Source organism: Desmodus rotundus, chromosome 8 (genome assembly GCF_022682495.2).
Source record: "Desmodus rotundus isolate HL8 chromosome 8, HLdesRot8A.1, whole genome shotgun sequence".
Taxonomy (NCBI): domain Eukaryota; kingdom Metazoa; phylum Chordata; class Mammalia; order Chiroptera; family Phyllostomidae; genus Desmodus; species Desmodus rotundus.
Window position 1 is genome coordinate 133,154,274 of NC_071394.1, and position 22,248 is coordinate 133,176,521.

Sequence of the window (22,248 nt, forward strand, 5' to 3'; positions counted from 1 at the left end):
CCTCTGTGATCTGTGCAGTGACCCGAGTTACAATGACCCCTTTCAGCTGGACGTCAGGCACACGGCGCTGGGAAACACAACAGAGGCTGAAGAACACCCAGGACAGTCGGCTCTTCACAATTCAGTCATCTCGTGCCACTGACGCTGACTGAGGGAAACGAAAGAATGAGCACAGGCGCCTCGGCGGGAGCTCGGCAGGCCCGCCGACCCCTCGGGCCTCTGGCACGGAGGAGCCGGCAGGTGGGGAAAAGGCTGAGCCGTTGCCAGGACGCGGGCCAACAGCATCTGCCTCTTCCCCTAGCGGATGCAGAAAACTCCCTGTAAGGAGGGCAGGAAACACTGACAACCTGAGCTTCATCTCAAGTCAGGATGCCCGACAAACACCCTCCCTGTGCAAGGCCAGGGCCGGTGGGGGTGGGGCTGATGCCCGGAATAACCTCTGGAGAATTCTCTTCCCAGGGAGGGAAGCTGACCCACTGGAAGCCACTGAGCCAACGCCCGGTGACGGAGAACTTCACGCTTTCCTATCATACTGCAAGCAGAAATCTCACTTAAGAAAACCGCGAAAGTGAAAATGACCGCGGGCGTTGAGCGACCCAAGTAACACTTAGGAACGGCTGGACTGAAAATTCCACTCAACTAATAACAAAAGAAAAAAAATCGTTGGCCATTTACCTGACTATTTTCCCCTTGTCCCTACCTGGCATAAGAAGTAATGGTCACACCAGCGAGAAGAAAGCACCCTGCACACCTAAAAAGGACGGCCGGCTGCAGCCTTACGTTCTCCAGTCAATGACCTGTGGTGTCTCGCACTCTTCAACCAGCCAAATCAGGTGGCAACAACCACGGTTTCAGAAAGTGCCAATTTCTCTTCCGCCGAGTCTGTCCTTTGGCCGGGGTGGAGTCGGTCCTCACTGTTGCTGAAGGAAGCTGAGTGGTTCCGGAGGAGCGCGGGTGTGTTGGAACAACAGGTGATGTGAGCACTTTCGAGGACAGCATGTGCTCTCCCGCCCCCCCGCCCCGGGGCCCCATGGGGGTCTGTGAGGCCAGGGTGCTGAGGGTCCTGTGGGACAGGTCACGGACGGTTAGCTGTCAGAAACTCCACCCAGTTTCCAAACATGCTTCTAAAACATTATCTATGGCCATTGATGTACACTCTTAGGCCATGTACCCTAAGGCCAAAGGCCTGGGAAGAAAAATTAGTGAAACAAACAGACTTTTGTGGTATCAGGACTGCAGGAAATGAGGACATTTAGATTTGTTGGCCTGGCTCACCCCTCCACACAGTTCTCCTCACTGTGATGCAGCTGGTGTGTCTTTAAACCCCTCTTGAATAATCACCAATCGACAGCATTTATTTCCAAGGGCCCGGACAGGTCGGGTTCAGGTGTGTCCCCACTTGGCAGAACGCAGGGCCCACCCAATGGCTCCCTTCCTGGGTTTCCAGCGACACCCCCGCCGGCTTCCACGCCGGCCTGACCAGCGAGCACGTGCTAAGGGCTAGGTTTCCCCGACGTCTGGGTCGGCGCTAAGGGTCTAGTTGGAATCGGGGCAGCTGCACCTACAGTCCTTGGGGTGACAGCTTCGTCAGGCCCCACTCAGATCAGAACCAGATTCGGGCAGTGCGCATTTTGAATTGTCCATGAAATTGCAACCAAAGGGGAGAAATGACAAAGGATGGACACAGCCCCAAATCTAAGCCCGAATGAAGCCAAGCACAGAGCTTCACGAACAAACCAACCAGGAGGAGGGAACACAGGCTTCCTGCATCGGGCGGCGGCTCCTTTGCACCTGTGTTCACGGGCGCATTGCCCCCACACACACCGCCCTAGTTTCTTCCTGTCTGCTGTGACCCTTCTGGGCCCCTCCCTCCCTGCGCCCAGAGCTGCTCGGGGTTCACATAGGCCCACTGGGCACCGTCCTTCCTGAAAACCTGAAGGCAAACCCCCAGCTCACGATTTGAAGACCAAGAAAGTGTACAAACGACTTGCCATCATCAGGAACGTACCGTAGAAAGTCAGCTGTCCCCTTGCCACGTTTCTCCCCCTGGAGTTTTCAGCCACACATTCATATGCACCGGTGTCCTCCTGCTGGAAGTTGGGGATCTCGAGGATCCCGCTGGACTTGTGCCGTCTGGCCTTCCTTGCTATTGGCTTTCCGTCTGCTCGCTTCCAGGTAATTGTGGGCACTGGGCTGGCGGCGAGAGGGGAAGCAGGGAATGAGACGAGAGAAACTGCACCTTCGACTTGAGCTGTGACCCAAAGGACCCTCCCTTCTCCGTTCCAGACGTAAAAGCTTGCCTCAGACAGCGCACCCCAAACATCACGCGGCACGGTTTCATTCAAACTCACATATCTGATGTCATCTTGTCCTTAGTGCTTCTATTAAAATCAAAACCTTTCTTGGGCTTGCGTGATGTAATCTGTCCTCTATGCAGTACCATCACGGAAGTAAAAACAGATTTTTATACGCTTGTTTTACTCTAGTATGTCTGTTTTATTCTATGTCGTAAATATGAAAACAAACAAAAGTCTAGGCACAAAGGTGGCGGGTGGAAGACGGGCGAGATCCCTTCCGCATCCCTCCATCACGGGGAGGTCCCGCCCCTCCCCGCTGAACTTGGTGGGCTCCTTGACCACCTGACCCCTGGTGGGTCAACAGGACAGGAGTGAGCTGGGCCCCTTCTAAGGTGCAGGTGACAAAAAACAGGCAGCCTCCACACTCTGTCTCCCAGAACCCTCTCTGTGGGACTTCCCGACTTAGAGCAAGCAGCCCTGAGGGGGCCAGTTTGGGGAAACTTTACTCAAAATAGCGAGATAAGACAAGAAGCAATCTCTGGGGTCCTTACCTCCTTGCCAGGCACCTACCATCCCAAAGCCCTGAAGGGGAGAATGCGCCTTGACTGTGGGAGGACCTCACGGAGTCTGCACCCCTGTGGTGCGGGCCATCAGCAGCGCTGAAGGCTGCAGCTCCCTAGTGGGGCCACTGACATTTACTTATTTAGTTCCCACGGGGACACACACAGAGAAGCCATTGAAGACCTGCCAGACACCCCTGGTTGGAATGTCACAGCACCCACTGGGCCGCCCCGGCGGTGGAGGAGTCCGAGCCCTCGTCACACCAGCGTGACTCAGCGCAGGGGGCCGGTGACGCCCACCCTGGCCTCCTCACGTTGGACGGGAAGCACGCCTTCCCAGGCCACTCAGACACGGCCTCTCTGCCCCCGCGTGGGTGACAAGTGCACTTTCAGCAGCTGATCACGCACCCAACTGTTCTGCGGACCCTGGAGCAGCCGGATTTGGGTCTGTGGTTTTCATTCTGGGGTCTGCCAAGCCGAGTGGAGAGAGCTGAAGTTGGACCCCTTTGAAGTGCCTGTGGCATGACCTTGGCTCTGCCTCTCTCCACGGGTTGTGTCTCACAGTGTCACCTTGCGGAGCGTGCAGGACCTGCTTTCACCTTGTCCCTGGACGGGTTTCTTTATGTGTATGTATATTTAAAATACCAAGTGGGACCACACTACACCATTCGGCGATCCGCTTTTAGCCTTAGCCGTAACTCACGGTGTTTCCTACGTCTGACACGTTGTTTACCCCTCGACTTTTGTGTCGGTATGGAGTTCAATCGTACAACCATGCCTCAGTTCACTGAACGTGGAAGTTTTCTGGACACAAAATGTGATCAGATGACCCCGGGGTTGTGTTCACCGAAGTCAAGACACACTGGCTGTGCTGTCATGACGTGGAACCACGGAGACCGAAGGGGCCCTTCCACTGGACTTGAACGGGAAAGAAAGAAGGAAACTGTTTCGTGCATGGCTGCCATAAGTGCTAACTTCGCGTGAACATGGACTGCGTGCCGACTCCGGGCTGGGCAGAGGCGCCCTGGGCCGATGTGGAGTGTGGGGAGCGAGGGAGCCGTGGCTTAGCCGGGGGTGGGGGGCAGGGGCTCATGAGCATCATTAAAATGCACAGATGCCTCCAAGTTCCCATCTCAGGTGGCAGTTCTGATCGTTCATGCCAAACCCTTTCTTCGGGGTCACTGGCAAAACCGACTTTCCATCCCGGGTGCCCTCGGGCAGAACTGCTCCTGGAGAGCTAATTGGCTGCCATGTCGGCTTAGCCAGCCACTCTCCACAGGCCGAATGGCGGCCTTGGGGATAATTTTCAGACGGCTCCGTAAAACAGAGACTCTCCGAGAGATACCAGGTCTCCTCTGCCTCCGGTCAAAGCAGAAAGAAGAGACCAGCGATTCAAGCAGAAACTCAGGAGAGGCTGGTGCGCCCTGGTGAACTGGGGCTGGAATGAAGTCCATGGTTTTCCAAATGGTCGGCCTGACTGTACCTCAGTGAAGGCCCGTCTTCCTGTCACCCTGGGCTGGATTGCGAGCACATTACAGGTCCGAACAAGGGGACAAAGGACATTTCAGACTTGCCCATCCTCCCTTCTCTCTGGCCATGTCAGGGGGGCAGCCTGAGCCTCCTCGGCCCCTCCAGGTCGCCCTTCCTGTGCAGAGGGGACAAATTTGCCGAATTATAAACAGGGAGAACTCGAGGGGAGGGGGCGGAACTTACTTGCCCAGGGCGAAGCACTCCAGCCTGGCCGTGGCACCTCTGGCGGTGGGGACAGTGTCTGGGAACTGCACCTCGATTTTGGGCTCATACTCGCCCATCACCCCTGTGAATAAAGACAAGAAGCTAAGTCTCGGGGAGGCTTTTAAAACGTGCAAAATGCTTTCCCGTTAACGTTGACAGCTCCACCTGTCACTGTGGGGCTCGCAGGTCGGAACTGGGTCCTGCCACCCCACCCGCAGCGGTGGCTCCGTCCTGGTGTGGCTGCTGGAGGAACGTGGTCCACCACCACGCCCCCTGCTGGCATCGATTCCCCGTGCATTCAGCTTCTCTTCCCAGAAATACCTTTTTTTTGTTGTTAGTCACGAAAAAAAATAGGAAGGAGATAAAGTCTTAGTCACCCAGAACATCAAATACATTATGTTTTTTGGAAATGTTGCAGAAGAATTGTAAATACTTAAAAAATACTTGCATGCCTTATTCTATATAAGGAAAAACATTTCTGAGGTAATCAGTTTGTGGCCACAAATTACTTTCTCTTTCACGTCCAAGCTAATCTGAATTAATCAAAAATTAGTACATGCAAGGGAACATCAAATGCCGGGATTTTTATTATATTCTGCAACAATGTAAAAAGAATAATAGGAAACGGACATAGGAAACAACCTTTAAGTTACAGCCACTTGGCCAAGAGCACGCTGACCTTGAAGGCTGTAATCTCCCACTGTCCCCTACCTGAAAAGTGACTCTACAACCATGACCGAGTCACACAGCCTAACGAACACAGTCCACGGTCTGTAAGGACGTACTTCATGCTTTCTCGTCGGTGCGTTCTTGACCTCCTCTGCCGCCGCTTCGCAACGTGCATTTCTGTTCCGTCTTCGGCCACTGTCTGTGGCTCTGGCTGGCTGTGCGCGCACGCAGTCGGGAAGCGTACTCAAAAAACGACGGGGGCCCCTCCCCGCCCTCCTGTGGACTGTCCACAGTTAGGGGCAGGAGAGCCTGGAGGAGTCGGAAGAGAGGCGGAGAGCAGGGGACGGGCGGGGACAGGTCCAATGACAGAGACATGATTTCACGTGTTTTGTACACACTGTCCTTTTGCACCTGCGGCTTCAGAGCCTGGGAAAGGGGAAAGGGGTCATGTCCACGCGTGAAGACCCACCCTGATGGCAGGTGGCATGGCCGTGTGGCCAGGGCTGCTCGGAGGTACAGCGTCAGAAGTTCGAGGTTGACCAGAGCTGTTTGTTTACTTCCTTCAACAGCGGGGCGGGGCCTTTTGAGACCGCAGTTCAGCGTTTGCATTTGAGTCCGGGCACTCGGGACGCACACGTCTGCGACGGCAGAGCGGCCCTCGGCCAGCAAGCTGCTCTGGAAGACGCTTGCCCCCCACAAACTCAGACCACAGTTCCAGCCTGTCCCTGCCTTCTCCACGCTGTCCTCTCCGAGGGGTTACACAGGGAGTCTCCAGTCTCACAACAAACTGTTCAGTGTCCAAGGCTGTGCTCCAGTCCCCGACTCCTCTTTCCACCATGAAACTAGACCGGAACACCCTGCACCCACGCCCGACGCGCTCAGACACAAAACCACGCCTCCTCTCTGGTCTCTGGTGCTTGAGTTTGGGTTCATCTTCCTTTGGGCCTTTTCCAAAAAGCTGGCATTCCCGCACAGCTGCTGAACTTGCTGCCAACGGCCCACGCACTTTGCTCCTCAGCCAACAGATCAGACGTGTGTGGCTCTGGGCACAGGAAGGTGGTGACACCTTGGAGGGCCGTGCAGAGTGCAGCGCTAACTAAAACAGGGCCTCGAGAGAGGGGGTCTGCGTCCCCCCAGGACACGCACACAGCTGCACTGTGGCGTGTCGGGTGAGAGGAGCAAGCCTGTCCCGGGGGGAATGAAAGCAGGTTTTCCTCCCCTGCCTCCGCTGTCTATAAACATTGCATGTGCATCGGGGTTCTTTAATCCAGCTATGACAGACTACCACGGGGCCAGTGCATGTCCCACACCTTGTCCTGAGCTCCTGAAACAGGGCTACAATGCAGCCTCGGGGCCCCCGATCCCCAGAGCTGTTCCCTGCCACTCCCCACCACTTCCCACCCCCCAGTCTGGCTGTGAAGGCCCAGACTCCAAGTCCGCTCCTCGGGGATCCTTCACCGCCCCCACCCCCGTCCTCCCTCTAGCCCACAGGTCGCCTACAGCTGGTGAGACCGGGAAACTCACTGTTTCCCAGCACTTCTTTAAAAACACGTTTAATGAGGTAGAATTCACGTACCAAAAACCGGACCCATTAGAAGTGAACAATTCCATGACTTCCAGTAACCTTACTAAGCTGGGCCACTGACCCCATCCCCCGGTGACACTTCTGTCACCTGAGTAGGACCCCTCATGCCCTTTACAGCTGCACCCCAGAACCAGTCCCTGCCAGCAACAGATTCTGTCTCCACAGAGGTGCCTCGTCTGGACGTGCACCTGGCAGGGCTTAGACGGTGCGAGGGCTTCGCACCTGCCTCCCCCTCGGCTCGAAGCCTGGCGGGCCGCCACACTGTGGCAGGTGCCAGTATCCACTGCACGGAGGCACCATGGTTTGCTCTTCATTCACTGGTTGTGCTAGTGTCCCAGCGAGGCTCTGACCAAGTGACGCAAGCTGAGTGGCTTGGAGCAAAATAAACTGATCCTCTCCCTGTTCTGGAGGCCAGAGCTGTAAACGAAGGAGTGGACGCTTCTCTGGGCAGCTTCTGCTGGTGGCCGTGCATCCTCGGTGTCCCCAGGCTTCCAGCTGTGACCCTCCAGGCTCCACCTCTGTCCCCACCTGGCAGTGTGTCTGTCTTCCCACCATCGTCTTTGAAGGACACAGTCACACTGCACTAAAGATGTCCCTACTCCAATGGCCTCTAAACCAGTCACATCAGCTCTACTTCCAAATAAGGTCACATTACGAGGTTCTGCGAGTCAGGACTTCAGCACGTCGCTGGCCGGGGGCAGGGACACAATTCAGTCCACAGCGCCAGTTCACAGGCATCAGGCTGCACCCACTCTGGCTACACGGATGGTGTTTCCATGACACTGGCGTGCACGCAATCTGTCCTGTCTGTCGTCCCCAAGACTGTTCGACGGCTGCCGTCTCTCCTGGTTCCTGCTCAGCTCAGAAGACGCTGTCTCGTGGAAGTGGGTTCTGAGCACCCGAGACAGCTCACTGCTGCTACCCCCACGAACACCCAATTCCGGCGTCACGCAGCGCGTACTTCCCTGCCGTTCCTGTGTTCAGACGCTGACTCCACGGAGACTGTGCAGATCATGCATCAGTAATGTCTCTGTCCCTCCCCTGCGCATCTCTGGAGTCTGTCTCCACCTCTTCGCTGAGCAGGTGCTCAGTGCATTACGGCCAGAAACCCTTGGCCCGTGAGCAGGCCACCTGTCACAAAGCCGTCTCCTGTCCTCGCAGAGCTGTGCACGTGCTGGTCACTGCGCCTCTCCTTCCCGTGGGAGGGAGAGACCGCGGCAGTCCTGTGCCTCACAAACGCCCGCTCAGGGCAGGCCTGTGGGCAGCAGCTGTGGGAGGAGGGACAGACGGCAGCACGTGGTCTTTCACCCTGTGACGAGTGGCGGCCGGCAGTCCAGCGGGTGCTTCTTTCTGGGCCTGGAAGCCGTGGTGAGGTGCCACGGAGGCTCCCTGTAGGGGCTCACATCCTGCAGACAGTGTCTGTCTGAAAGGGACCGTGCAGGGGCACATGGGGTCAGGTGCGGTGGTCTTGGGGCTGCGGCGTGCCTGTGCGTGTGGGTGACATAGAGTTGTCCGTGTCCTGCAGTCTGGTGTGTGTTCATGGCATTGGACACAGGACACAGGGACGTGTCGATGGGTCATGGCTGGACAGCAAAGGCTCACCGCTGTTTACAGAATGTCCACCGATGTCAAGACTGTCTCTTTGTGTGGGAGTCGTAGGAGATGGAGACACTGATTCTCTCTGGGTGTATCGGGGACCTTCTTAGGGGCACCCGTGAGCTGTTCCACTTAATTTGGTTACATTTGGCACAGGCCGCATTTTTATTTGACTGCTTCTGTCATTTTAACTATTTTGGCCTCTGTTTGCTACATTAACTTAAAAAGCTGTGACCTTTTTAATTTCTTTAAGGGACAAAAGGCTCCTGAAACCGGACAGCCGTTTCTGAGCCGGTGCTCTGCCCACCTGCACACTTGTGAATGTAATTGGGCCCCAGCTGCTCTGGTGCCTCACAGAGCACTGGCCACACAGAGCGGGCGGTCGGTGGAATTGTTCCAGAGCACTTTCTGCAGGTTCGAACTGGTGCAAACTGGCCTCACGGTGTCCGCGCCGCCTGGGCAGAGGAACAGCGAGCGCACAACCTAGGCCCTCCACTCAGTAATATCCCCCAAAGACACCTCGACCTAATTTTAAACATAAAACAAAACAGGTCTTAATTCATCAAAATGCAGAGTCACCGTTTCCTGTTCTTGGAGTAAGGGAACCACCGCACAGTAATGAAGCTACAGCGCGGACACTACGCATCCAGGTCCTCAGGAGTCAGGGGCTCGGCTGCACTTGCAGCCAAGGAGCTGGGTTGACACACGGCCCTTTAACGCCTGCCATGCGCGCGCACTGTGCCCGGTGGGGGCGCGCAGTGCGGGTAACACGGACCCGGTCGTTACCTTCCCCACGGGCTCAGTGTGTCGCACAGTAACCTGGGCTTTGCAGGCGACGGCTGCTTGGTGAGTAAATGGCAGAGCTGATTCCGGATGAAGACATGGCTAGAAACTCCCAGATGTTCTTTCAAAACTACTGGTTCCCAAACTGTAACCCCCCCCCCCAGGGGAGGGCTTGCGTTTCTGAGTCAGTAAGTTGAGCGGGATCCCCAGGCTTTGCATTTCTAACAAGTTCCCAGCTGCTGGCGGGTGGCAGCCACAGGTGTTAAAGCAAAGCAGGAAGTCCTGCTCCCCACCCCACAGCAAGGACACCAAGGGACATCTCCTCTGGGCCAGTTGCTGGGAGAGTGCGGGGCTCAGAGACCCATGGGGGGTGGTTCTGTGGACGACCTTGTGGCAGTGGCTGTCCCCTTTCACACCTGGGAAAGTTTCAAGGCAGGTGCTGAATCTGCGGGAACACAGGACTTAACAGAGTAACTGGCGAAAGCAGACTGGGAGAGGGAAGTCTGTGTGCCCCGCGCTCGTTCAGCTTCGACTGGCCCAGCACTGGGTGGGCGGAGCCTCGCCCGTGGGTTCCGCCTTAGCTGGAACCGGTGCCGTTGCTGAATTAAACCGCAGGAGGGACTTTCAAAAGAAATATGATATATATTCCACTAATATCAAATGTTTGGAACATCTGATTAGTTGCAGAAATGCCCTGGGCTGAATTTACCATTTTCTCCCTTTAAAAAAGCCTCGTTTGGCTCTGGGTTGAAGGAGACATTGAGGGGTCGAGGCGACTGTCCCAAGAACCTCTTCCACTGCTATCCACCGTCCCACGGGTTAAATCCCCTTGACCGTGAGGCCACGGCTGTCCAAACAAGCGCCTCCCCAGGCTGGGTGGGGAGGGAGGCAGGGGTTAGGGAAGCTGAAGGTCGTGTACCAGCTGTTACACTCGGGGCTTTAACCTGACCTCAGAAACCCGCGCAGCGGGAAAATAAACCCCATGAAGGGGCTCGATCCACCCTGCAGCTCCTTCCTCCCTTGGACTAACCACAGAGACAACCTGAGCCCTTTCCCATAGAGCAGGCGTGACATTGTGTCTGTGCTTGCTGGGGACAGGCAGCTGCGTGTGAAGTCCGGGGATCAGTGCTAACCGTTTCCGGTTTGGGCGATCAACCATAGGGCCGTCTTCTTTTAGGAGAAAGCAAGCCAACTTCTGCCTTCCACTGAGGAGGTATTTTTACATTCCTCCTCCTACCGACTAGTTCTTCACAGGGAGTTGAATTAAACGCTATCTCCCTCTAACTGATACATGTTGGCCCTAGTCCAAGCTGTCAGAGCCACAAAGAACAGGATGGTCTGCAGATATTTAAAGATACCATGTTCCCAGGGACTGGAGAAGTGTTTCCGTAAAGGGACACGTAGCAATGGTTTTATTTAGGCTTTCTGAGCTTCACAGTCTCCGACAGAGCCCGGCTCTGCCACTGCGGTTGAAAAGCGGCCGTCGACAATGTGTAAAAAAAATGACTACGTTCCAATAAAACTTTACTTACAAAAATGGCGGTGGGCTGTGCTGGGCCTATGAGCCCTCGCTGGCTGAGCCCCAGCTTAGAGGAAGTGGGGAAGACAGAGAAGTTTGGGAGAACTAGTGGAATCAACAGGCAAATTATCAGAATCCACAAGAGACTTGGACAAGCTTGCCAGATGCGCACTCACAAGAGAAAGAGCATTTGCAAACATCAGCAATAACTAACTAGAGACCGTGATGAAGAACAAGCTACCATGTACAATAGCAGCAAGATTATAGAGAACCTAGGAATCGTCCACAAACACTCCACATTTCCATGGAGAAAAATTTTGAACTGTCTTTACCCAAGCAGGCCCTGGGCAGGGCTGCCCGGCAGGAGGGGTTCGAACACATGCTGGACTTGCTGCCTGGGCTTTCCTTTCCTCCCTCCTGGGTGGGCCAACCCTCCGAGGGAGGCCGGGCCGATGGCCAAGGCCAGGCCAGGTTTCCTGGCCCCCAGGCCGTGGCTGCTGAATAATCTCACTGCAACTGGGTGGCTCTGAGCCAAGAGACACTCAAACAGACCTGCTGGAATTCTCCAGTCTCCCCAGGACGGCCCCATGCCTGCCTCTCCCCGCAGTCAGGCCCTCAGCCCGACCGGACTCCGAGGGCACAGACTTCTGCGTCTGCGGTGACCAAGCTGGACAGGCATCAACGTGCATTGGTCGGTTACATGCACGGTCGAGTGAATGCCCCACGTCACCTAGATTCCCGGCTGCACACGCCGCTTCCCTCCTCGAGTCCAAATCCCTGTCTGTGAATGTGTTCCTCGGAGCTCAGCTCACTACTTCAACAAGGAGTGGAACCTTAGGCCCTTCGTTAACTGGGACTTCTCTGAGACCGCAGGTTCTCCGGGCCTGATGTCACAGGTGTTTATTTCGTGGTGCCCCACACATGTACTTAGCAGGTGCTTCAGAGGCTTTTGGTGCCTGTGAACGTGGATCTAAGGTGGAGGGGACTGTGCTAGAGGCTCAGAGGTAAGTGCTCAGCTCCTCAGCTCGCCCGGCCTTCAAAACAGCTGAAGCCATTAAGTAGACGCTCTTCAGTCAGATCAGCGAGGCCAGTTTTGCAAAATATCTCACAGCCCACAGTCAGTTTCTTCTTATAAAACATGTTCTACGCCAACAGATCCTCAACTGTGATGTTGTTAGAGAATTAAAAACAAGACAGAACCCCTAGGACAAGAGCCACCAAAAGTTGCAATTAGTAGGGGGTGAAATAGAGCAAGGTGTTTTGGTATAAAGTCTACATCTTCAGTAACAGAAAGTTACGTCCAGGTGCAGGCCACACCTCTGCCTGTTGCTGGGCGGAGGTTTCGTCCTTGCCGTCTCGATGCCAGGTCATCGGTCAAAGGTTGTGGAGTGAGTAAATGGAGCTGATCTGGCCCTGGCTGGGTGGCTCAGTGGGTTGGAGCACTGTCCCGTGCACCAAAAGGCTGCAGGTTCGATCCCCAGGCAGGGCGCATACCTGGGTTGTGCGTACAGGAGGCAGTCGATCACGGTTTTTCTCTTCCATTGATGTTTCTCTCTGTTTCTGCCTGCACCGCCCCCCTAAAGTCAGTAAGAATGTCCTCAGGGAGGATTTAGGAACAATGGAATTGATATGACACGCCGTGGTCACCGACACCCACTGGAAGGTCTCACCTGGTTGGGGCAGCATTTGGAGAGCTGACAGCGAGCATAAGGCAGGATCGTATGGCAGCCACGTTATAATGCGTCAATATCACAGACTACTCTAGAAACCCTTGTTCCTCCTTCCCCTTGTTCAGGTTTTACTTGGCCCTCTGCACTTAGAGCCCCGAACAGCCATTCTGCCCCTCAGTCTAGCTGCACGGTGACCGGGGACTCGGGGTTGGCCCCTTTGACCTCTTCTCTGCCCCTTGGTTCTCCTCCCTCCCCCAGAATAAAGACAGAGGAGTGGGGGTTGGCTGGGGCTGGGAGGCCCGATCCTCCGAGGAGAGACCTCTCACCAAACTTTCCCAGTACTCGATAAAATCTCCAATCACCGCAGGAACGTGAGAAAACGCAGCGCAGCACGAAGGACACACTGAAACTCATACACTTCATCGCTGCAAGGTAAACCCTCCGCAGTCTCGCCCTGGGAGCATTTGGGAGCAGCATTCCAGCCTTCTGTCATTTCACAAACTGGGACAATCCTCTCTGTGCCTGATGTGACCGACTTTAAACACACAGTTTGTGGGCGTCTGGTGGGTAAGGACATGATTGAGGCCGCACTTCTGCCGTGCGCTGTTTGAAGCACTTCGTGGGTAACTTCACACACACAGCCAGGCTCTGGGCTGGGTGTCCTTCTCCTCATACGGATGAGGCGGAGACATGGAGCGCCACGGTGTGACGCCGAGGTCCCGGCCCGTCACCAACTGGTGGTGGGTGACCCCACCCAGGCAGCCTATTCCGGGGTCCGCCTGGCTGTTCCCCGGGTCCCCCTGCTTGTGTCTCAGCAGTGATCTGCCAGCGGGGGCAGGTGCAGAGCTGTGGTAAGGACCAGGTGCGCTGAGGTCACGCAGTGGTGGAGGGTGCGGTGGCCAGAGCCACGCAGGCTCCTGGGATCAACGGGACACCTCGCACTTGCGTCCCATGGGCCCTGAGCCCACGTTCGCGCTGCCCCACCTGGGACTCACCGGGATCGCACTGTAGGCTGGGCACAGTGAGTCCTGCGCGGGACTGCTCAGCCGGACTCAGGAATAGTCTGAATTCCGAGGGCAAGGGGCGTCGGCAGTGGGACGGGGCTCAGTTTGCACAACAAACTCCCTGCTCGTTTGGGGCTGAGGGACACTGACCTGAGTGAACTTCAGGGATCAAAATGGTGGTTTCCAGGCTTTACTCACTCGCACTCACCCATCCACTGTCACTAACGTCCAGAAACGGTGGAATGGTAATTTCGCCGATTTTACTCTCACAGAGCGTGTGTGACAACAGAATCATCCTTACTCGGCAGCAATGTCTTGATTTACGAGCCCCCTTTCTCTTACCTCCAGGCCAGAGCTAATTCAACTGCCTGTTTGTGCGGTGTGACCGGTTGGGGCCCCCATTCCATGCGCCCTGGCCAGAATCGGAAAGACACGCTGTGAGTTTTCTCTGTGCAGCTCTGGCGGAAACTGGGAACAAATGGACATTCACTGCTGAAGAATGGGGTCCGCAGTCAACTAGTTCGGAGACAAAGCATCCCGACACAAAGCACCTGTCACCTCTGTGAAGATGCACTAGGCTCTTCGAGATGAACCTAAGAGGCAAGGCGAAGGCAGGGGCGTGGCCAAGGGGCGTGCGGGGTGGCCTGGGGTGCCCGTGACCCTGCGGGCATCCCCGTCTGAGGTGGCCACCTGCAGGGCGCCTTGCAGGCCGTGTCTGCGTGCGCCCACCTCAGCCTCTCATGGCACCCACCACACACTGCGCCAAAACGAGGCCGTGCCGGGCGAGCGCTGTGGCTCCCGTGCCTTGTTGGCAGGGGCCAGGGGAGCCGTCTTTTCAAATAACTCTGTACAAAATGCCGCTGGAGTGTGTCTTCTGGAAAAGTGCCTTCCTCCGCGGGTCTGGGGAGGGAGCAGTGACAGCTGCTGACAGAGCCTGTCCCTTGCCTACCTCGCCCCGGCCACCGGCCAGCTTCCATTGTTATCCGGAGGCACTGGGCTCCACTGGCTCTGCAGCCAGCGTGCGCCACATGGCGCGCCCTGTGCCCTGCAGCGGGCTGGCCCGGGGCTCCGTGGTGCCCGGGTCCCCGTGACAGGGACCCCATGGCTGACAGGGACACTCACACACACACTTGTCCCCTGCTGGAGACAGGGACCAGCAGCCGCCAACCAGGCCTTTCTGTTGCCAAGGGAGAAGGCGAGTCTTGGCTGCACAAATGACGACTGACATGATAGCCTCGCTTCCTGCACAGACCTGGTTTGTGCCAGCCTGACAGCAAACAGCTCCCCGGACCCCAGGCGCTGCTGCAGAAGCCTGCGTGTCACCCCGGCGTCCTCCCTGCCTCGTCCTGGACCCGGTGTGGCGGCGCACGTCCTGGCAGCCGCCTGGAAGCCACCTGCTGACTCCGTCCGAGTCTTTCGGACCCCTGCCGGCTGCTACCGTCGCCCAGCTGGGCGAGCACGCCTGTCTTCCAGCTGGACTCCAGCGTCCACTCTCACTTTTTAAAAGCTGACATCACACGGGCCAAGCGATCTTGTAAAAAAAGGGTACACGCCTCTCTTGCAGGAAGTCCCCCAAGGGCGTCACGTGGTGCTGGAAGTAAAACCCCATCTTCTCCCGCTGCCTCATGGGGTGGTTCCGACCTGGACTCCGGGCACCCTGCACCCTGCTCCCCGCCCACGGCGCTGCGAGCCCACCTTCCGCACCCCGCGCTCTGCCCTGAGGGCCGACTCCTTATCACTCAGGTCACAGTCAGGCATCGCCTCCTCAGAGGCTTTTCCCGAAATCCCCACCCCCCGGGCCTCTGGTCTCCATGCTGGTGTGCTTATTACTCTACACCCGTCACATTCTTGCCTTTGCTCCTGTTGGTGGCTGTCACCTGTGTCCTCCAGCAAAGTGTCCCAAGTGCCGTGAGATGGGGCCTCCCTGTTCCTGTCCACTGACGCCCAGAGGAGGGGCTGTCACACAGCAGGTGCCACAGCAGTGCGCGCTCCGCTCACTAATAGTGAGGGAACGACTGAAACTGGCATTATGGGCTCAAAACCACCACACACGCCGATGCTGTCGATTTGCTCAGACCCTCTCTGCAGAGGTGGCTTGTCTGCCAACACCCCGCGCTGGGGGCTCAGGGTCACAGCCCCGCTGGGCACAAAGTCCCTCCGGCGGCGCGGGGAGCAGGAGAGCCAATTTAGAGAGCAGTGTGAGCGACAGCTTCGAACTGGCCGCGTTTTCCCAGGTAAAGTCAGGGGAGGGGCGGCACTGCATGTGGCTGGGAGCACAGAGGGAGGGGCCACACCGGGCTCCGCGGTCCCTGAGGCGAGGCTGGGCGGGACCCGGGGCGGTCGCTCAAGTGTGGCCTCTGGGTCTGTCACTCACCCTGTGTGAGTGCTGGGCCCCCCATCTGCGAAACAGGAAAGGGGGCCACCGTCGCCCAGTGTGAGTCCAGTGAGGTGACCAGCGAGGTCGTGCACACCCCGCACACAGCAAGTGCCTCACACATGCTCATTACCGCTGCTCTGACAAGTGTCCCCACCTGCTTGACGGGCCGAGTGACCCTGTTCACCATGGAAGGTCTGACGTGACGTCAACGTGCAGAAAACAGAAACTCAAACACGCCAACTACGACCGCTTACGTCACTGCGTCAGTCGGTGTGGACGGACGGACGGACGTCCTGTTGTTACTCAACAATCACGCGGAGAGTCCTCTACGTCCCAGGTGCTGGACCAGGGGCGGGAGCTGGAGCCGAGAACGAGGCGTGTTCACAGCGGGGCAGACGGGGACGCGCATGGGTCAGGGCCCTGGGGGGCGGTGTGGGCTTTGCTGGCCTTTGTAGAGAAGGGCCCAGCCTGGCGCGGGGGGAGGGGGGAGGGTTGGGGCAGGGAGGGGAGACCTCCTGGGGAAAGTGATGGGCCTGAAGGAGGGAAGGAGCGGTGTGGGTCTGGGGAGGGCATTTGGGGAAGGGGGGGCGCACTCACGGAGACCCTGTAGGGAGCAGGGCTGCGGAGCTGGGCCTACAAGGTGGGACGGCCACCTTTGAAAACCACACCCTGTCCCAGCACCCATCTAAGTAACCCAGGTGACCCTCACAGAGTCTCCTGAAATATTGTCACAGAAGCGAGGGAGATTAAAAGGCTGTCCCCAGGGAGCCTTGGCAGCCCTGCGTCTCGTGTGCTGGGCGCTGTCTCCAGGGTCAGCACTCCGGACGGCGTCTGGGTGACTGTGAGCTTCCTCCCAGACACCGGATGCTCGATCCCATGACTACCAGCAAGGACGGACAGCCTCACTGACCGGCCTCACGGGCCAGCCTCCCGCGTCCCTCTGCCCGGTGCGCACGCTAAGTGGGAAAGAAGGAGGAGGCACATTCCTGTGCTGTTTGTGTTCGCCCGAACCCACACTCCATCCCTCTTGAGATCAGCAACGTGATTTCTAGTTAGTTTCCCAAAATGGAGTCACGGGTTTATTTCTGGCACTAGCGGGGAAAATTCGGGCGCCAAATGCGGAGAGCTTTAAACTTTTCCCACATTTAACTTAGCCACTCAAGGTCCGTGTGTCCACATCGCAGCTTCCACACCCAGCTCGTGGTCACAGAGGACAAACGACCAACGCCCCTCAGGAAACTCACCGTCATTCCTCAGTGTCAGCGGTGTGGGGGGGCCCAGGACCTTGTGGTTTGTCACCGTGTTTGTGACCACACAGGTGTAGTTCCCCACGTCCGATGTTTCCACTTTGGCGATGTACAGGTTCCCGGTCTCCTGAGAAACGAAGCGGCGGTTATCCTGGTAGGAAGGGTATTCGTTGAAGATCCAGGCATAGCTCAGCTCTGAAAGTGAAGGGGACCATCGTTACAAATGTGGCTCTGGGGACTGGCGCCGTGCCACGTCCGTGAGAGAAATGGTTGAGTGGACACGGACACCCGCACTGCTGCCCACAGGCGGCTGTTCTGCCTGCAGAGTAGAAGCAGGAGGTGACTGCCGTCCCTCTCCCTCCCTCCGTCAGTCCGGTTTTATTCCCAGGGACCGAGAGGGCGCACAGAGAGGCACGAGTAAGAGAGCCCGGTGTCTTTAAGGCAGGCGAATACGCCCGCGCAGTTTGCTGGGTGCGTGCCTAGCGCCCTGCAATGCTGGCTGAGCCACTGCCCCAGTTAGACCCGGGCTGCCTACAGCCTTGAGACAGCAGGGCCAGGCCACCCTGGGAACTGGGGACGCCGCCCTTCATTTCGTGGGTAATACCCACTAACCGCGACAGCGCCTCAGAGTGCGTGCCACGTGCCTGCGGCACACTCTGTGGTTAGTAGTTTCTACTAACGGAGAAACTTCGGCACGAGAGGTACAGGACCCCGTCTGATCATAGTCCGGTCTTCTCCCTCTCCCTGGCAGTGCGAATGCCCGCTCTTCTCTTACTTGTGAGTTTGGACTCTTTCTCCATCACTTCAGTGAGATGCTGGCTTAATGTTGCAGCAAATACTCGCTAAACACCCACTGACTGATGGGCTGGCTGGTCCCATACATGTAAATCTGTAACTTAAAAATTAGCTGAAAAAGTATTACATCCACAAGGGAGTGACTATAAAGTAACAATTAAGAGCAACCTTTTCCCAAATACTATTCAACCCAGGACGCCCGGGGGTGGGCGTTGCCGACAGTCGCCCCTGTGAACGTCGTGTGAGCGAACAGGGTGCGTGGGCTCCCCATCTCAGAGAGGAGCCCCATGGTGGGGCTCTCCATGGTCCCACTCCCTGCAGTGTGACCTCCAGCTCCATCCACAGCCAGTGCTGGGGGGAGGGGTTCGCCCACCTGCCCCATTTCATTTTCGAAAGTGGTTCTGGTAGGGTTGCGGGGCAACACCATGCATGGGCTGCGGGGTTTCAGCACCGGCCAGCCGGGCGGTCCAGGCTGCCCTTCAATGGGACACCGGGCTCACGGCTGAGGGCAAGCAGCATCCTGGGGGAACGGCCAAAAGGTGTGTTCAGTGTTGGTCACAGAACCCTGAGTGCTCCAGAAGGCATTTTTATCACCAAAGACTCAGTGAGGCCCGATGGGAACTGGCCTTGGTGACCACAGGGGCGTTTGTCATCCGCTGTGGACAGACCAAGAGGGGCAGGCAGCCTGCAGCCGCCTGTCGCTGCACCGCACCCCCTGATGCAGTTTGAGAGAGGTGCCTGTCTGTCTGAGAGCAGCCATGCACGTCGCTCAGGCCTGTGCAGCAAAGGAAGGAGCCCCGGGCTGGGGTGGAGAGGATACTCCACGTCGGTACAGATGAGGCTCCCCCGAGAACCTAGCACCCTGGGGAGGAGAGGCCCCAGGGCCGGTCGGGGGGAAGTGCCATCCCCGGTGGCAGGTTTCCCACAAAAACCGGAGATCTCCTCCAGCAGCACAGCCCTCCCGGAGCATCCGTCTCAGTTCCGCCCTGGCACAGCGAGGGCGCTGCCCGCCTGGAATGAGCTACTGGAAGATTTAGGAATGAATTGGCGTCGCCAGAGTCACAGGCTGGGAGTTAGAAAGTCACTTACCAGCACAACAGTAACCTCTCTGAGGAGTCAGGTAAACGAAACCATGCACATGTTTATTTTCCTGAAGACATTTTTCGACACTGTCTAGTGGCTACCAGTGGCCAGGCTTTCTGAAGTTTGTGGGAGAATGCTGCTCTAGCAACTGTTAGATCTGGGGGGGCCTAGGAGGAGTGGAAATCACCAGGCTCCCCAGCCTCCCTTGGTTGGCCCCACTTTCCTCTTAACCTCCCTTGGTTGGTTCCACTTGCCCTCTTATCCCGCTAAGAAAACCTGCTCTCCTTAGCTCGCTGCATCGTCTGATTTCTTGAGCGACTCCAACCTAATAGTAACTAGAAAGCTGTCTGGAACACACATATCAGAAAAAAATTCATCTGCTTTATTTCCCTAACCTAGATTTGAAAAAAGACCAGGAGACCAAAGTTCAGACCTGTGTCACACAGGGAGCGCCCGTGACGCTCACTTTCAACTACTCAGTCCATGGAGTGGGAACGAGAAGATGTGACGTGGGTCTGTTGGAATGAATGTGTGTGTGAACGCTGACTCACGGGCAAGCTGGATCATCAAAGTTCATCATTTTTAAAAGTAAAAGATAAAAAACATAACATGCTGTTTATCCTATTTGAAAATAAGTTAATTGTTCTGGCGTCAATGCTTCTGTGACGGAAGCGACTGAGCTCTCACTGCTGCGTCTTCCCGGCTGTGGTCCTCAGAGTCTCCTTTTCCTGTTAATAAACTTCTCTGTCCGTCCTCCCCCAACCAGCCAAATTTAAAAGGGTCAGATGGCAAGATGGCTTTGAGAAGCACTGGACTAAGCCAAGTTTGACAGATTTTAAAATTTCTCATTTCAAACCTTGCAAGAGATTTTTAACGTGTCAGTGGTCGTGGAATTCCTTAGAGCTTGTTTAAGCAAACTTATTGGATCACAGAATCCGCCCTCCCAACCGTCTTTAAACACACACTGCTTCTCTAGACATGTACTGATTGGTCACAAAACCGAGGGTGGGAAATCCTGAACTAATAAGGCAATGACTTCAAGAAACGGTAAGTATAATGTAAAGATTATTACCTTTATTACTTTGGTTTGGGGAAGATCATTAAGTAACAGTACACACCAGAAAGCAACAAAACATTAAACTGACGCTGTAGTAAGTTTCCCAAAATGCAGTGAGAAGCTGACACTGTAACTACTTTCCGCACTGTGGATGGAGACGCAGGCGACAGCAGCCCAGAAGCATTTCCAGCGGGCGGTGCTAAGGACGGAATCTGATAGCAGTTGGACACTGCGATCGTTGAAAACACTGGGAGCCCTGAGTGCAATGGTCAGCCAAGAATCCAGGCTGGGACCCTGGTGAAGTCATGCTGAACTAAATTCGGAGCTCTTGAAGGGGCACAAAAAGCCTCTAAAAAAACATATTAATTTATTTTTCTTGACAGCAAGTCACTGCACAGACCATTATGTTTTTATTTCTCCGAGACAATGAGGGAGGAGCATACGGAACATAATATAATGAAAATGCAGACCTCAAAGCAGGCAAAACCCAACGAATCCCAGTTTTATTTCTTCCTTCTGAAGACAAGAACGAAGAGCAAAGCTGGAGGAATCACCCACCCTGATTTCAGACCCCAGTGCAAATCTATAGTAATTAAGCCATGTGCAAAGCCGTGGTGATTAAAGTGGTATTGCACTGGTAAAGAAACGCACAGATCAATGGAGCACAACAGTGAGCCCGGAAGTAAACCCACACATACATGGTCAATGCAGTTATTAAAAAGGAGCCAAGAACACAGCATGGGGGGAAAGACAGCCTCCTCAACGATGCTGGGAAGGCCAGGCAGCCGCATGCCAGGACTGAAACTGGACTCGGTCTCACACTGTTCACGAAGGCCAACCTGGAGGGGTCAGTGACGTGCAAGTGAGGCCCGAACCCCTGGGGCCTCTGGGGGAAGGCGTGGCTGGTGGCTCCTCTGCACAGATCTGGAATTGAATCTGTTTTTTTGAATCTGGATGTGGAGAAAAGGGAACCCTTGTGCATTGCTGGTAGGGCTGTAAATTGGTGCAGCCACATGCAAAAACAGTGTGGAGGTTTCTAAAACAATACAAATAAAAACAGAGCTCTGGCTGGCTGGTGTGATCAGTGGATTGAGCGCCGACCTGTGAACCAAAGGGTCACTGGTTTGATTCCCAGTCAGGGCACGTGCCTGGGTGGCAGGCCAGGTCCCCGGCGGGGAGGCAAGCAAGAGGAAACCACACACTGATGTTGCTCTCCCTCTCTCCTCCAGCCTTCCCCTCTGTCTAAAAATCAATAAAATCTTTTAAAAAATACAAATAGAACTACTTTATGATCTAGCAATCCTATCTCTGGGTACTTATCTGAAGGAAATCAAAACACTAATTCAAAAAGACACACGCACCCCTGTGTTCAGTGTGGCATTATATACAGTAGCCAAGGTCCAGGGACAACCCACGTGTCCGTGGAGAGACAGATGGATAACGAAATGGTCGCATTTACACACAGTGGAATAAGAAGTGATGAAAAAAGAATAAAATCTTGCTATTTACACCAAAATGGACAGACTTTGAGGATATTATGCTAAGTGAAACAAGTCAGACAGAAAAAACCGAATACTGTGTGCCTTCTCTTATGTGAAATCTAAAAATCAATCAATCGATCAAGCTCATAGATGTGGAGAATGGATTGGTGGTTGCCGGGGTGTGGGTGGGAAAAATGGGTGAAGGGGATCAAAAGGCAGAAAAAAAAATTTTTAATGATTTTTGAACCCATCAAAACAGAATTTCCTAGACATTCATTCCATCACTTCAACAGAAAGACAGCCATTCTCTGGCACGCCTTCTCAATTCCATCCTACATGCCCACGGCTTTCCACGATTCTAACCCCAGCATTGATGCCGTTAAAAAAATACGGAACTTCTGAGGCCTGGATTGGGTGAGGTTGGAGCGTCGAGGCCGGCAAAGTGGACTGGCCCTGGCCCAGCCGCTGTGGCTGCCCCGCCACCCAGGCCCCCTCCAGGACGCAAGAGAGCTGTCTGTGCTGCAATGGAAGAGCAAGCGATGTGTCACTCAATAGACGACACGGTTTCCCCCGAAGAACCAAAGTCTATTTTTATCAGAGCCAAACATGAATGCGAGGAGTTACATGACATGCTCTCAGCGCTCTGAAAACAAAGCAGAGGCACCGCAACAAAGACGTTCTCGGCGCCGCCACCGTGGGGAACGTCTCCCGCCCAGCGTGATTTCCTTGGGGGCTCTGCGCAGTATTTATACTCACTCAGACTTGACAGATTTCTTTTGATAAGTTTTCCC

At 55.6% G+C, this 22,248-nt stretch overlaps 1 protein-coding gene across 3 annotated transcripts in view; it reads right to left on the minus strand.

The window, feature by feature from the left end:
- CNTN4 (contactin 4) overlaps positions 1–22,248 on the minus strand; it is a 314,773-nt gene that overhangs the window by 102,979 nt on the left and 189,546 nt on the right. For all 3 annotated transcript variants that reach the window (XM_024566039.4, XM_045199695.3, XM_045199696.3), the window contains 3 exons: positions 17,039–17,236; positions 4,571–4,673; positions 2,009–2,193 (listed from right to left, as the gene is read on the minus strand). In XM_024566039.4, coding sequence (XP_024421807.2) covers positions 2,009–2,193; positions 4,571–4,673; positions 17,039–17,236 — 486 coding nt within the window. The remainder of the gene's footprint in view (positions 1–2,008; positions 2,194–4,570; positions 4,674–17,038; positions 17,237–22,248) is intronic.